This window comes from Thalassophryne amazonica, chromosome 6 (assembly GCF_902500255.1).
Source record: "Thalassophryne amazonica chromosome 6, fThaAma1.1, whole genome shotgun sequence".
Classification (NCBI taxonomy): Eukaryota; Metazoa; Chordata; class Actinopteri; order Batrachoidiformes; family Batrachoididae; genus Thalassophryne; species Thalassophryne amazonica.
Genome location: NC_047108.1, coordinates 83,557,048 through 83,570,882, shown reverse-complemented (window position 1 = coordinate 83,570,882; position 13,835 = coordinate 83,557,048). Strand labels below are relative to the sequence as shown.

General features: G+C 40.8%; 1 protein-coding gene across 4 annotated transcripts in view; it reads right to left on the bottom strand.

Moving 5' to 3' along the window:
* Positions 1 to 12,872, bottom strand: part of nkain4 (sodium/potassium transporting ATPase interacting 4) — a 141,750-nt gene extending 128,878 nt beyond the window's left edge. For 2 of the 4 annotated variants that reach the window (XR_004561317.1, XM_034172632.1), the window contains exon 1: positions 12,563 to 12,872. Coding sequence is in view for 2 of the 4 variants with exons in the window: in XM_034172632.1 (XP_034028523.1) it covers positions 12,563 to 12,616 (54 nt within the window). In the remaining 2 variants the exon portion in view is untranslated. The remainder of the gene's footprint in view (positions 1 to 12,562) is intronic. The other 2 variants (XR_004561316.1, XM_034172631.1) reach the window with 1 other exon arrangement.
* Positions 12,873 to 13,835: the final 963 nt, after the last annotated feature.

Here is a 13,835-nt window from a genome sequence, read left to right as displayed (position 1 = left end):
TCAAAATATTAGCATATTTTTCACAACTTGACATTTTGCTCCAAACAACCTGATGAATACTTTTACCTCATAGATATGCTCTAACAAATCATAAATCATGGCAAAAATAATTTTAAGACCATAGCTGGTATGTTCGAGGGATTTTTGGACGACATGTAAAGTTTTGGAATTTCTACCGTTTTCAGGGCCTTGTGGAAGGCAGACATCAGATAGACTAAAACTGACTTCATATTTCTATTCTACACCAAAAAATTGGCTAGGATGTGTAGTTTCAAAGCTGGGAAGCTAATGAAAGGCTAGTTATTAATGTCTACATTTGGTAGAAATCACAGTTTTCATAAAATGTGGAAAATCCAGAAGATATTGATTGGGGTTTAGCTACAAAACGTTTCAAGATTTGGGCCTAATATTTGGCATTTCACCATTACTCTGGCCAAGGAACACCACAGGGGTGACCTGGGAATTTTTTTCAGAACTGGCTGATTTGACATGGAATGACCCCCGCATTAATATTAAACCCACAAGCTGACACACTCGTGTGTGTTGTGTGTGACAGCAAAGGTGTGCCTATAAATTAGTGAGGTGAGGGAAGCCGTGTGCTGACAGACATCTGGCATTGCTCAGTCCATGAATATTCAACAGGAAATTTGAATGTTAAGACTGCAATAAACCAAATATGTGTATTTCTCTGTCAAAACTTTCTTAGAAACACTCAGGCTAAACCGTGTCATCCTCTCTGAAGTTTTCCCCTGCAAATGTACTACACTGAACAAAGCACACAAATCCATCAAGAGTTGTTATAAGTAATGATTATTTTTATCACTTACTAGGGTGTTACTGAGAGGTTACCATCACTACATTATTATTATCAGGTTGTCCTAAAAGTTCCCTAAAAAGCCTTCAGTTAATTCAAAATGCTGCAGCTAGAGTACTGACGGGGACTAGAAGGAGAGAGCATATCTCACCCATATTGGCCTCTCTTCATTGGCTTCCTGTTAATTCTAGAATAGAATTTAAAATTCTTCTTCTTACTTATAAGGTTTTGAATAATCAGGTCCCATCTTATCTTAGGGACCTCGTAGTACCATATCACCCCAATAGAGCGCTTCGCTCTCAGACTGCAGGCTTACTTGTAGTTCCTAGGGTTTGTAAGAGTAGAATGGGAGGCAGAGCCTTCAGCTTTCAGGCTCCTCTCCTGTGGAACCAGCTCCCAATTCAGATCAGGGGGACAGACACCCTCTCTACTTTTAAGATTAGGCTTAAAACTTTCCTTTTTGCTAAAGCTTATAGTTAGGGCTGGATCAGGTGACCCTGAACCATCCCTTAGTTATGCTGCTATAGACGTAGACTGCTGGGGGGTTCCCATGATGCACTGTTTCTTTCTCTTTTTGCTCTGTATGCACCACTCTGCATTTAATCATTAGTGATCGATCTCTGCTCCCCTCCACAGCATGTCTTTTTCCTGGTTCTCTCCCTCAGCCCCAACCAGTCCCAGCAGAAGACTGCCCCTCCCTGAGCCTGGTTCTGCTGGAGGTTTCTTCCTGTTAAAAGGGAGTTTTTCCTTCCCAATGTAGCCAAGTGCTTGCTCACAGGGGGTCGTTTTGACCGTTGGGGTTTTACATAATTATTGTATGGCCTTGCCTTGCAATATAAAGCGCCTTGGGGCAACTGTTTGTTGTGATTTGGCGCTATATAAAAAAAAAAATTGATTGATTGATTGATTGACTACATGGGTGATGATCCTCTTTATCTTCAAAGGTGAGCCAGTAACGCCATTATCCGCCCACTGCTATGATTTTACACTGTGGTATCACTGCAAAATGTAGCTGTACCCCTTTCAACAGCAGTACCCTCCACACTTCCCATCAGACCTCCCACCCTAGGATTTCTTTGTTTTTTAATTTAGATTTTTTTATTATTATTATTATTATTTTAAATTAAAGCATGACAAACATAAAAAATACAAAATGACTTTTAAAAAGTAACAGTTTGCATCATGTGTCATGTTTAGTTCATGCTACAGGGTAACATGAGTCACATGTCATAGAATCCAATGGACATTGACCTTGTTTGACCTTTACTTTGGAGACCAAGCATTCAACACTGTCAAAACTAATCCATTTATTAATCCTATTAGCTCAACCAATAATTTGCACCACTTTTTACCAAAATTTGACCCACTTTAACTTTTGACCCCTGTACAAACTGAAATTGATCTTTGTCACCATTCTTGCTGTTTTTACCCCATAACTCCATAACATTCAGTCAGACATAGTCCAAACTGTACCTTTTTGGAATCTTTATGATCAGACAAGTAATGTGGTGTAGTTTTCAATTTAATTTAATTGGAGCATTATTTTTTATTTTGACCCCTGTGTAATTCTTCAATTAACCCCTACCTAGCGGCCTTTTGAAAATTCAAGTGGCCACTTGTGTTTTTTTTTCAAAGTGTAATGTCTAAGGTGTATTTGTGCTGAATTTGATGCTTGTATCACCATTTGAAGGATTGCTTCAGTTATCTGCTGCACTAATGAGGCAACAGAGCATGAATCAGCTGCTGTCTGTTAGCTTTATTCATCTGAATTCACCAGAAAAACGTGTATATACAACCCCTGGCAATAATTATGGAATCACCGGCCTCAGGGGATGTTCATTCAGTTGTTTAATTTTGTAGAAAAAAGCAGATCACAGACATGACACAAAACTAAAGTGATTTCAAATGGCAACTTTCTGGCTTTAAGAAACACTATAAGAAATCAGGAAAAAATAATTATGGCAGTCAGTAACGGTTACTTTTTTAGACCAAGCAGAGGGAAAAAAATATGGACTCACTGAATTCTGAGGAATAAATTATGGAATCACCCTGTAAATTTTCATCCCCAAAACTAACACCTGCATCAAATCAGATCTGCTAGTTAGTCTGCATCTAAAAAGGAGTGATCACACCTTGGAGAGCTGTTGCACCAAGTGGATTGATATGAATCATGGCTCCAACACGAGAGATTTCAATTGAAACAAAGGAGAGGATTATCAAACTCTTAAAAGAGGGTAAATCATCATGCAATGTTGCAAAAGATGTTGGTTGTTCACAGTCAGCTGTGTCTAAGCTCTGGACCAAATACAAACAACATGGGAAGGTTGTTAAAGGCAAACATACTGGTAGACCAAGGAAGACATCAAAGCGTCAAGAAAGAAAACTTAAAGCAATATGTCTCAAAAATCGTAAATGCCTTAGTTATGCTGCTATAGACTTAGACTGCTGGGGGGTTCCCATGATGCACTGAGTGTTTCTTTCTCTTTTTGCTCTGTATGCACCACTCTGCATTTAATCATTAGTGATTGATCTCTGCTCTCTTCCACAGCATGTTTTTTTCCTGGTTCTCTCCCTCAGCCCCAACCAGTCCCAGCAGAAGACTGCCCCTCCCTGAGCCTGGTTCTACTGGAGGTTTCTTCCTGTTAAAAGGGAGTTTTTCCTTCCCACTGTTGCCAAGTGCTTGCTCACAGGGGGTCGTTTTGACCGTTGGGGTTTTTCCGTAATTATTGTATGGCCTTGCCTTACAATATAAGGCGCCTTGGGGCAACTGTTTGTTGTGATTTGGCACTATATAAATAAAATTGATTTGATTTGATTTACTTTTTAGGGTTTTTTTTTTCAGTTCAGTTGCATGGAAGTATACGCATCCTTGTGAACACAAGCAGAGTGCATGTGCACAGTAAACCTGCCTATGTGAGGTGTATCTGAATATTTCATTGTGTAAATAGCCAAAAAGAAAGAGACCTCTGCCCCCAACTTTAACCTAGATTTTTGCTGGTCTACGGCACAATTGTATTCTGCTGCCCCACAACAGCAATGCACAGGTACTCTGCCTGAGCACACCTCATTTTTACATCAAAATGTCCACAGACATGCAATAAAGCAATAATACTTGCAGGGCAGGAAAATGACAACTGTAACAGTTGTACACTGCCAATGACGCCTGCGCTGCACTGTAGGCCACATGTAGAATAGGAGCCTTGAAGTCCCGTCAAGAAATACACCAGCTCGGCCTGGACAGCAGTAAATGGGCTGAGTTTCTTTTGTGCTGTTCCATCTCAGTGCAAGCACTTTACAATGATTATTCACACACACACTCCAATGTCGAGAGTTCCCACACAAGGTGCTCAGCTGCACACTAGGAGCAATTCAGGGATCAAGGGTAATGAGGAGGACAATTCTTTTTTTCCAAAGCTGTTCCTCTAACCTTTGGGCCACCACTTCAAACAACTCCAGCACATGTGACAACAGGGGCCGTGGTACGTGACATGAGACCTGAGTGATTGCACACTGCACTGCAACCTCTGTGATGAATTCATCAAACAAACAAACCTGCAAGCAAGATAGTTCAGACAGCCTCACTCAAGTCACGTGCCAACATCATACACATCAGACAACAACGTTCCTTCCTTTCATCTTCATAAGCTTATAAGTGCTGTGACTCTTTTTTTATTTGTTTTTTGCTGAGGTCTTGCTACAACCCCACGTCAGCCTGCTACAAATATCCCTGAACATGTGCCCTGGTGGCCTGCTTAAAAGCCTGGTTTTTACTTGTTGCACATCTGTGAGGATGCACAGGTTTTTTGAGAAATCTCCCTGCCATCTCTAAACAGCACTTTGGGCCCTATCTTGACAGTGATTTTTTTTTCTTTTTTTTTAATGCCTGTGGTTCAAAATAAATGGTGCAAATGATTTTGGGGTGTGCCGGTCCACACACTACTATTTACATGGTAGGGATGCAAGAGATCACAAAACTCATGGTTTGGATGGGATAGTCATGGATCAGATCATTTGTCGGATCAGCAAAAAATAAAAACAAATGGAGGCAAATGCAACTTTCCATAAATAATTTAAAGAGCAGTAAAAAGAAATAACTTGTTGACCATGTTGCTGAATGATGCACTGGTACGCAGTCTGCCGTGCCAGAGAGTAAACTCGTCAAACAAACAACGGTTTACTCATTGTAAACCATTGTAAACTGTGCTTGACTGCGTGCAATTGCACAAAGAAAATTATGAAATGTTAAAAATCTCTGGCATGCATTAATTTTGTGAACTACATGTGAACATTGTGCAAACAATTCAAAACACAGTGTGGCACTACAAGTCACTGTGTCAGCGCATCACAGCGCAGCTCATCTGAACAATTATGACAAAATGTTAAATCTATAATAAACATAATTTTACAGATACCCATAAGAAGGAATGAAAATGCAACTGTATTACCAAGCTATTACAATATAAATATTATAAATAATTACCTTTGAGATGATTCCAAATGCGTTCTCCACGTCATGAAGCGCATGAGAACAGCTGCAGCTGTAGAAAATTCCTATGTGATTCCAAGATCGATTACAGGTGGTTTCATCAGCCAAACTCTGACAGCCAGTGATTAATCTGCTACAAAATAATTATTTTATATAACACAGTGTCCAGCGGCACAAAGTGTAGCATCCAGCAGAACACAGTAGGTCACACTGGCACAATGAATTGCGCAACAGTGTGGGGGTTAAATGTGTGCAAGTGTCAAGGTGTCTTGTGTGAGGAAAAAACTTGAAATATTGTGTTTAATTAAATTCATTTTCAGTAATTTGCACAAAATTGTATTTGCTTAGTTAAAAGCAAAAATATTAAGTTTATTGAACTAAATGAACAACAAAAATACATAACCCACCTCATCCATGTTTTTTAGCCCTAATGTACTGTATACACGATGAAACTTCATTGAAAACAACATTTAAATGAAATAAAAGTAAGTACTGTTGTAAAATTCTATTTTAACAGAATTCAAATCAGGGCAAATTTTTAATGTTGAGGTCAAATATAACCAGATTTTGCTGTCATTGTAATTTCATGTTGATTTGACACACATTTTATGCCAGATGCCCTTCCTGGTGCAACTCCACTTTTCACAGAGAAAGGGCAGGAGTGTCTTGAACCAGGAACCTTCTGTTCCAGAAACAAGGACACTTAATAGGAAAGAAAAAAAATTTCAAGCATGACCTTCCAGTCTGACCAGGAATTCCTGACCTGGTTAAATGAGGGTGCAAGTGAGCAAGATTTTGTAAAAGAATAGTTGTGTTTCTGGAAATCCTGCATTGCTGCTTGTGATCAAATAAAACTCTTACAGCTACTTCCTTCATTTGTCTTGTGCCGTCAGACTCCTACACCTTTTACCCTCTTACAAAGGCTGTAATTTTAACTCAACACAACTCACGCTCATGTTTATAACTCACAGTTCAGAATGTGCAAAGCATGCACGGCCAAGCACACCGAGTGTGAATGGGTGTCTAGGTGTGTGCACATCTGCCCTTTTCTTGACCTGCTATGAAGGGAAACAGCATCTCGAGTGATAAAGAAGCCTCCTTCATTGATCACCAACCATCCACTCAGCTGCACAAGTTCCTCATGTCCTATCACTGACATTCACAATGTCCAATGTCATCCAAATGCTTCCACACCAGGTCAGGTTTAGTTCAACCCCCCCACGCAAACAACCCGCTGAGACAAAGTTGAGTTTGTCTCCTTTTTCTGAGTCCAGAAGAATCCTTTACTGGGCAAGGCTTTCTGCCAGTGCTTGCCTTTCTCTTTGGCTGATATGTGTTCTGACAACCATCCAGACCCACTATGTGGAATAGTTAGGCTACAGAGCAAAGAGGGAGCAGCGGCGTTGCGATCAATAGCGGCTCATTATCTGTTGCCTTCTGTCCCAGAGAGATGGTTCCCAGCGCTCTGGCTGTTGATGAGGAAATTGCACCACAATTCAATTAGCGTATGGCCAAGATGCCAAAACAGGTCTGATCAAAGCACTATAGCTGGCTAATTAGCACACACAGCGGTTCAGAAGGGCTATTTTTACATCTGAAGAGCAGTGCATGTTGTTTTGTTAATGGTAGTTTTACCCTGTAATGGACTGGGAATAACCTGGCTCATTGAGTATGCATAGGTTTCAGCCAAGATCAAGCCCCTGGTGCTACTTCATATGCATGTATATTCATGGGAACACTCACACATGCACCGGCACGCCTGTTTGACCTATGGAAAGGTCATCTACGGTTTAACAAACCCCCCCATTTGCAGGTTCAACTCATCTGAAGTGGTTGTTCATTTGTCGGTGTGTGTGTGTGTGTGTGTGTGTGTGTGTGTGTGTGTGTGTGTGTGTGTGTGTGTGTGTGTGTGTGTGTGTGTGTGTGTGTGTGTGTGTGTTTCTGTAGACAAGAAATGTCAGGTCATCCAGAAACACCACCGGGGGAAAATAAAGTGATTTCCAGAAGTCTTCAGGGACGTTCTAGACAGCTTGCTGACAGCTTTATAAACCTTTTAACAAATGGTCAACCTACTTCTCTATAATGAGGCAAAAAGGTCCAAAGTCTGGGAAGAAAGAACAGGTGTGGACCGCCAGGCGGGTTCACTGCCCCGTGCGTCTAACCGTGTTTGAGATGCACAAAGATCAGAAAACGTGTCACTATTTTAATGAGAAACCAACTCTGACAAATCTCAAGATGCAAGTACACATTTTATCTGGTGTCTTGTCTTGGGATTGTCCTACAAGGAAGCCTACACAGAGGCCCTCTGGTAATTTAGTGCACAAAGTGGGGATGGGCAGCAGGAAACAACAAAAGGCTGGAGGTGGAAGGAAGTCATTTAAGAAACATTTGTCTTAATCGTTTTCTTTGAAAAAAATGTTTTAACTTTGTGATTTATTCAACATCAAGATTAACGGTCACGGTCTAAATCTCAAAGTACCCAGGAGTCACTTGCCCATTTGTTCTACAACAGACAAGGCCACCCAAATGCATATGGGGGGATGTATTTCTTGCTAAACTTTCTCCCATAGACGTGGCTCTGTGTAACAAAACTCAGGAAGTAATAACTTATTCAAATGCAAGTGCTCCAGATCAACCTTATGTTTAGGTTTAGAAAGGGACTTTTTTTTTTGCTTGCTGGCCTACGTTCATGCATCCATGTGTGACCATTTGCACAACTGTGAAAGCTCTCTAACTGTGACATTGTTTTCATTGTTGCAGTCTTGCTAGAGTGCAAGGTAAGACAGATCTGACCATAAATCCTGAGAGAGCAGAGCAGAAGGGTCAGTGGGATTAAATCTGGGCTAAAATTAGGTAGATCTGGTAGTCAGGTTCACTATGTTCAGGTACTAGCTTTTATTAGAATTTTGTGCAGATTTGTAAAACTATACATTTTTGAAAGGTGCATACAACAGCCAATTACAAAATGGATGATTCCGTTTTCCCAGAAGACATTGTGGTGCCCACCAAAAATGGTGGCTTAAAATAGGAGTTTTTCAATATCTCAGCTTTAATATTACTTACAATATTAATTCCACTGGCTAAATACACATTTTCATTACCAAGGAATCCAACGGTGGTGATTACAAAAAAAATGTATACATACAATGTTTTGTACATATATGTAGACTACATATATGTAGTCATTCATGCTCAAAAATCCAAGATTGCCACCCATAAATGTCACTTTGCCCACATGTACATTTTTTCATAATTAATACCACTGGATTCCTTGGCCCTGAAAATGTGTATTTAACCATTTGAATTACGATCATAGGTCATCAAGGAACCAAGATACTGAAAAACTCCCATTTTAAGCCACCACATTTACAAATCAAAGATGGGTGCCATCGTGGCTTCTAGGAAAATGGAATCACCCATTTTCTTATTGGTTATTGCATGCACTTTCCAAAAATGTATAGTTTTTTTACTCTTCACAAAATACCAAAAAAAAAAAAAAAATTACAGAACAAACCTGACTGTGGGTTTGATTCCCAGTTAGACTACCTGCCTGTGTCCTTCAATGAGACATTTCATCTTCATTGTCCCTGTACACCCAGCCCTAAATGGGTACCAGGCCTCGAATGTGGAAATAACTTGGATGGAAAGGCGTCCTATCATAGACTTCTATCCACTTCACCCTACAGTATTCAAGTATACGCACCAATGGTCACCAGGGCCTATATAAGTCTTAATTCATTTCAGTTCCTGAGAGAGTATCAGCTGCGACACAAAACCTGTGTATCTAGCACACAGGTGCGAACTAGACTGAGGTAACACCCATGTAACACCTGACTGTAGGAATTAGATGGTCATTTTCAAAAGGATGACTGCCTGGTCTGTTTACTGGTAGCCAGTCAGAACTCAAGGCAGTTCTGGTACATGTTGGGCCTAGAAACAAATTACTGTCTATCAAACTTGACTCAACCTGTCCAAATTGGACTGTTAAAGATAAAACTGCTTCGTTAACCATCTCTAGCCCCAGGCAGTTTGGACACACTCAAGCAGAAATTAGACACTCGTAACCACATTACTCATGGCATGTAAGAATCCAAAAAAAGGGGTTTGAGAGAAGCGGGTGTCATACCTGAATCACATTATACTCAGATTCTTGGATTATATTTCAAACAGTTATAGCACATACCCACTGCCACTTCTTATTACATGCTTTCCTTTATTTTTGTTGACGAGATCCTTAAACCCTAACATTTATTTCTTCCAGGATCCTGTCATGCATGATGCAATATCTTTCAAACTGCTCCCATTTGACTTATTCTCAAGTGAAGATTTTATTGCTTCCTTAGCTGCTGAAAGTGGCATTTACCTGGAGACGTACGGTGTGAGCAAGCTCAGTTGTAATACCGCCATAAATAACGCTGTCACACCCTGTCAAGTATGCCCTACTCAGGGATGGTGGCAGAGGAAAGCTGGCGTGCAAGTCCACCGAAAGTATCATCTGAAACTACAGAGCTACCATCAGTAAAATGTTATGGCTCACACTTCAATGATCGCCAACTGAAAGGCTCCACAAGCTCTGTCCATTTTTTTGTTTTTTTTTGTCATCACTTCTCAGGATACACCAGGTTTTGGTTTTTGGAAAACAAATCTTGTGTCTTCGCAGCAATGTGTACTGTTATTCCAACTGCAAATTAAATTATGAGAAATGGGGAAATTAGTGAGCTGAGACTACACGGTTGGGTCTTTAAAAGAAGTGAGATGACTAATGCATGATTGGCTCCTACTTAAAACAGCAAAAATTTAATTTATCATACTTCAATGTGCCTCTAATTTTTATCAACATGTTACAAGGAAGAGAGTTCAAACCGGCAGCTGCATGCAGACCATTGCAGGCCTATTGTTTATTATCAAATATGGTCCATGTGATCATTTTCCTTCTGGATTGTACATTTGACCCTCAGAAGGTCAGCTGGATAATGGCAGAAATACCAAAGGACCTCTCTTCCACCCGGCACTCAAAGCAGTGCACAGTGTACCTCTACGGTCATTGGTCTTTTCCACCCGATGTGATTATTACTCATAAGCCCACCACCCACATTCTTAAAATAGCACATACAGTTGCACTCATGTAGGCATGTTAGTCTAAAACAGTGGTTTAAAAGGAATGACAGGTGGCATCCTGATTAGTTGAAATTATGTTCAGCAACAACTTGTACTTCACTAGTGAGACTGATAAATCACCCGGCAATCAGCTTTGCTCTCGGTTTACATTTTGATAGCAAACAGACATTGGTTATGCCCCAAAAGCATTTGCTCTATGCCACCAATATCAGCCCTTGACTCCTTTTTAATGGCACTGCTGCCAGCTTTGTCTTTTCATTCATGCCATTGTCTCACCTATTACAAGCTGCCGCGGGCCATAACTAATGAGTTCAGCTAATCACAACATGGGAGTCAGTAATGATGTTGTCTGTCACCGGTTGCAACAGAAATGTGAATCATGCCTTAAAGCTGCTTTTTACTTCTGCACTGTTGTACATGTGCGTAACCTCTGAGTGATACAAAGAAGAAAATTATGGGTAATAAAGTGATTATTTTCAAGTGACTGGTTAAATCAGTAGTCACATGATGGGCTTAGACCACAACAAAGAAATCAAACAGGTGGAGGAGCTCAATGTTTACATCAAAGGTTACAAAATGCTAAAGGAATGTTAGCACTCAGGAAGCTCAGATACCAGTGTTCAGAGAGGTGATTGTCAAGGGGTTAAAGCACTAGGCTTGTTGTGACCAAAGGATCCTTGGTTCAATTCCCAATGAGACCAAGAACTCACTAAGAGCCCCTGGGCAAGGTCCTTATCCCCCAAGTTGCTCCCTGTGTTGAAGTATCATGTGTTGGGAAATGCAATGTGTCACCAGGTTTGTCGTTTTCTGCTTAAAGTGATACTGAACATAGATAGATAGAGAGAGAGATAGAGAGATGGATGGATGGATGGATGGATAGATAGATGGATAGATGGATGGACAGACAGACAGACATACTCAGCCCATTGCCCACATTTTCTTTGTCATCACTCAGTAGAGAGCCACAACAAAGGAGGATAGCTAGGCTAAGGTAAGGCTACCTGTTAATTTGTTCATTTAAAAAAAATCATATCCATTTTGTGAGATGAGTATGCACACGTTTAACTCCGCATTGAAGCCATCTGTGCAAGTGAACACTTACAACTTTTTCACCTATTCTGTGGCGAAAGAAACAGTTCGCTCTGAGTTTTTTTGCCCCATCCAATAACATTAATTAATTGGGTAGCTTTCACTTGCTAAAGTGGTCTATGCATTCTAAATTAAAAAAAAATGCACCAATTGAGATTTTTTTTTGCCAAAAAACATTAAAAGAAGCATCTAAAAACAGAGCCAATTAATTTCCTGAAATTGGCCTTTAACATGGGTTCTGAAACAAAAAAAACAAGATGGTCCACAGCATCACGCACACATATGGCATCCTTACCAGTCCACATATCATTGCCATTTGTTGGTATTTTGGATCCTCTTGGGGATGCAAAACTAACATACTAACTAACATCATGCAGGACTCTGTAACACATCAACCCCATTTCGAGGTGCAGGTCACAGTTCACACAACCTGTGAGGTAAGGCATTTCTTTGTTTTCTGTACATAGAATTTTGATATTTGAGGTGCTGCATCAGTGAGGAGGGGAAGCTTCAACCATCTGTGGGGGAAAAATGTATTTCATGTGTTTGCTGTGTGAGGTTCAACAAAGGACATTTTTATTCATTTGTTGTTTCTTTAATCTCACAAATACCTTCTTTTAGAGACAAACTCCATTGTTTTGCTATTCTACCAAACACACTTTATTACCTGAAAGTATTTAAAGCCCAATTTGATCACTTTTTACAATTTTCCAATAAATCTGAGGCCACATAAAATCTAATTTATCAGTACAGTAAAGTCGATGCAGGGTCTCTGTCACAGCAGATCCTCATGGATCACGCGTAAATTTGAATAGGGACAAAAAGACAACATCAATATGTGTGTTTACTTACAGTAAATATTTCTACACGTGACTACAGCGTCATGTCCAAAAGTTAATATAAAAAAAGTTTCAGATTTCTAATCTTTCATATGATGTCAGTTTTCAGTTATTTCAAACTGCCACTGTGAGATTACACGCAATGTTTAAAATGCGCGATTTTCTCGCAGGGTGAAAAGTTGTTTTGGATCCCAAAGAAACCACGAGTTTACTCACCAACTGCAAAGTGCAGATGAAGATGAGAGTGCATCGCCCGCTGCAGCAGCCCATTGTGTCCGCGGCGACACCGTGACTCGAGCCGGGGAAAAGACAGGACTTGGAAACGGGTCGGAGGCGCGCTGACTGTACCGACCAGACTCAGACCAGATCCAAAACCAGGGGTTCCATTCTCCTCTTCTGCTCCTGTGTGTCTGTGCACCACCAAAAGTCGCACCGGGGATCGTGGGGTGTGAGTTTGTGTGCGTCCTCTCCAGCCTGGCCGCGCGCACTGGAGGTGACTGCTGACGATCCGGCGCGTAAAAGGATTAGAAGGGAAAGGAGGAGGAGGAGGTGGAGGAGGAGGAGTGGGGGTGCCGGTGGGGTTTGAGGGCGTCAGCTGGCTGTGGTTTGTGTGGCAGACGAGGAACCGTGAATGCTTGTGATTTCAACACGTTTAATCAATTTATCACCATAGTGACGGAATATGATTAATTAAGACGAGTAAAGGGGGGTCCGTCTGACTCCCACATGAGGTGATGAGACTGGAGGCCTTGATGTGGAAATTTTGACAACTAATTTTTACTTTTAATGACGATGATAATGGTGATGGAGTACAGGCGCCACCTTGTGACGATCTGATGGCAAATTGCACATTAAGCAGGCAAAGTCTGTGGAAAGTTATTTTTTTTATACCAGTCTTGTATCTCGTTTATTTCATGTGAAGTTTCATTCACATCATCTCCACTCTCTCTCTAATTTATCCTTCTCCTGTCTCCATATAAGTATCATTCATCAGAATATAGACTCTCTAAACTAAGTGTATTGAAATCTTATTCACATAAATCTTCCTTTGCTCAAGGAAACTTTGACACACCAGCCCTTTAATCAATAGGCAACTGGATCTCTCACCTGAGACACAGTCATCTAAAGCCAATCAGGACTTCAAAAACATAAGTGCCAACCTTGCTTGACAACATGAGTGTTACTTCCAAACTCAAACTTTTTTGGGATAAATACCCAATGTGAACTGGGCCAGGGTGCTGGCCAAGTGGTTAGTGCACTTGGTTTCAGTGTGGAAGGTTCCCGGTTCAAATCCCACCCCTGCCACATTTCTCCATGTACTGTGGAGTTGTGTCAGGAAGGGCATCCGGTGTAAAACTTGTGCCAAATCAACATGGAGATCAACCTTGGATTTACTGTGGCGACCCCGAGTGAAAACAAACGAGCAGCTGAAGGGACTTACTTTACCCTATGTGAACTGGAGTCGGAAGGACCAGCCATTAACTAAACA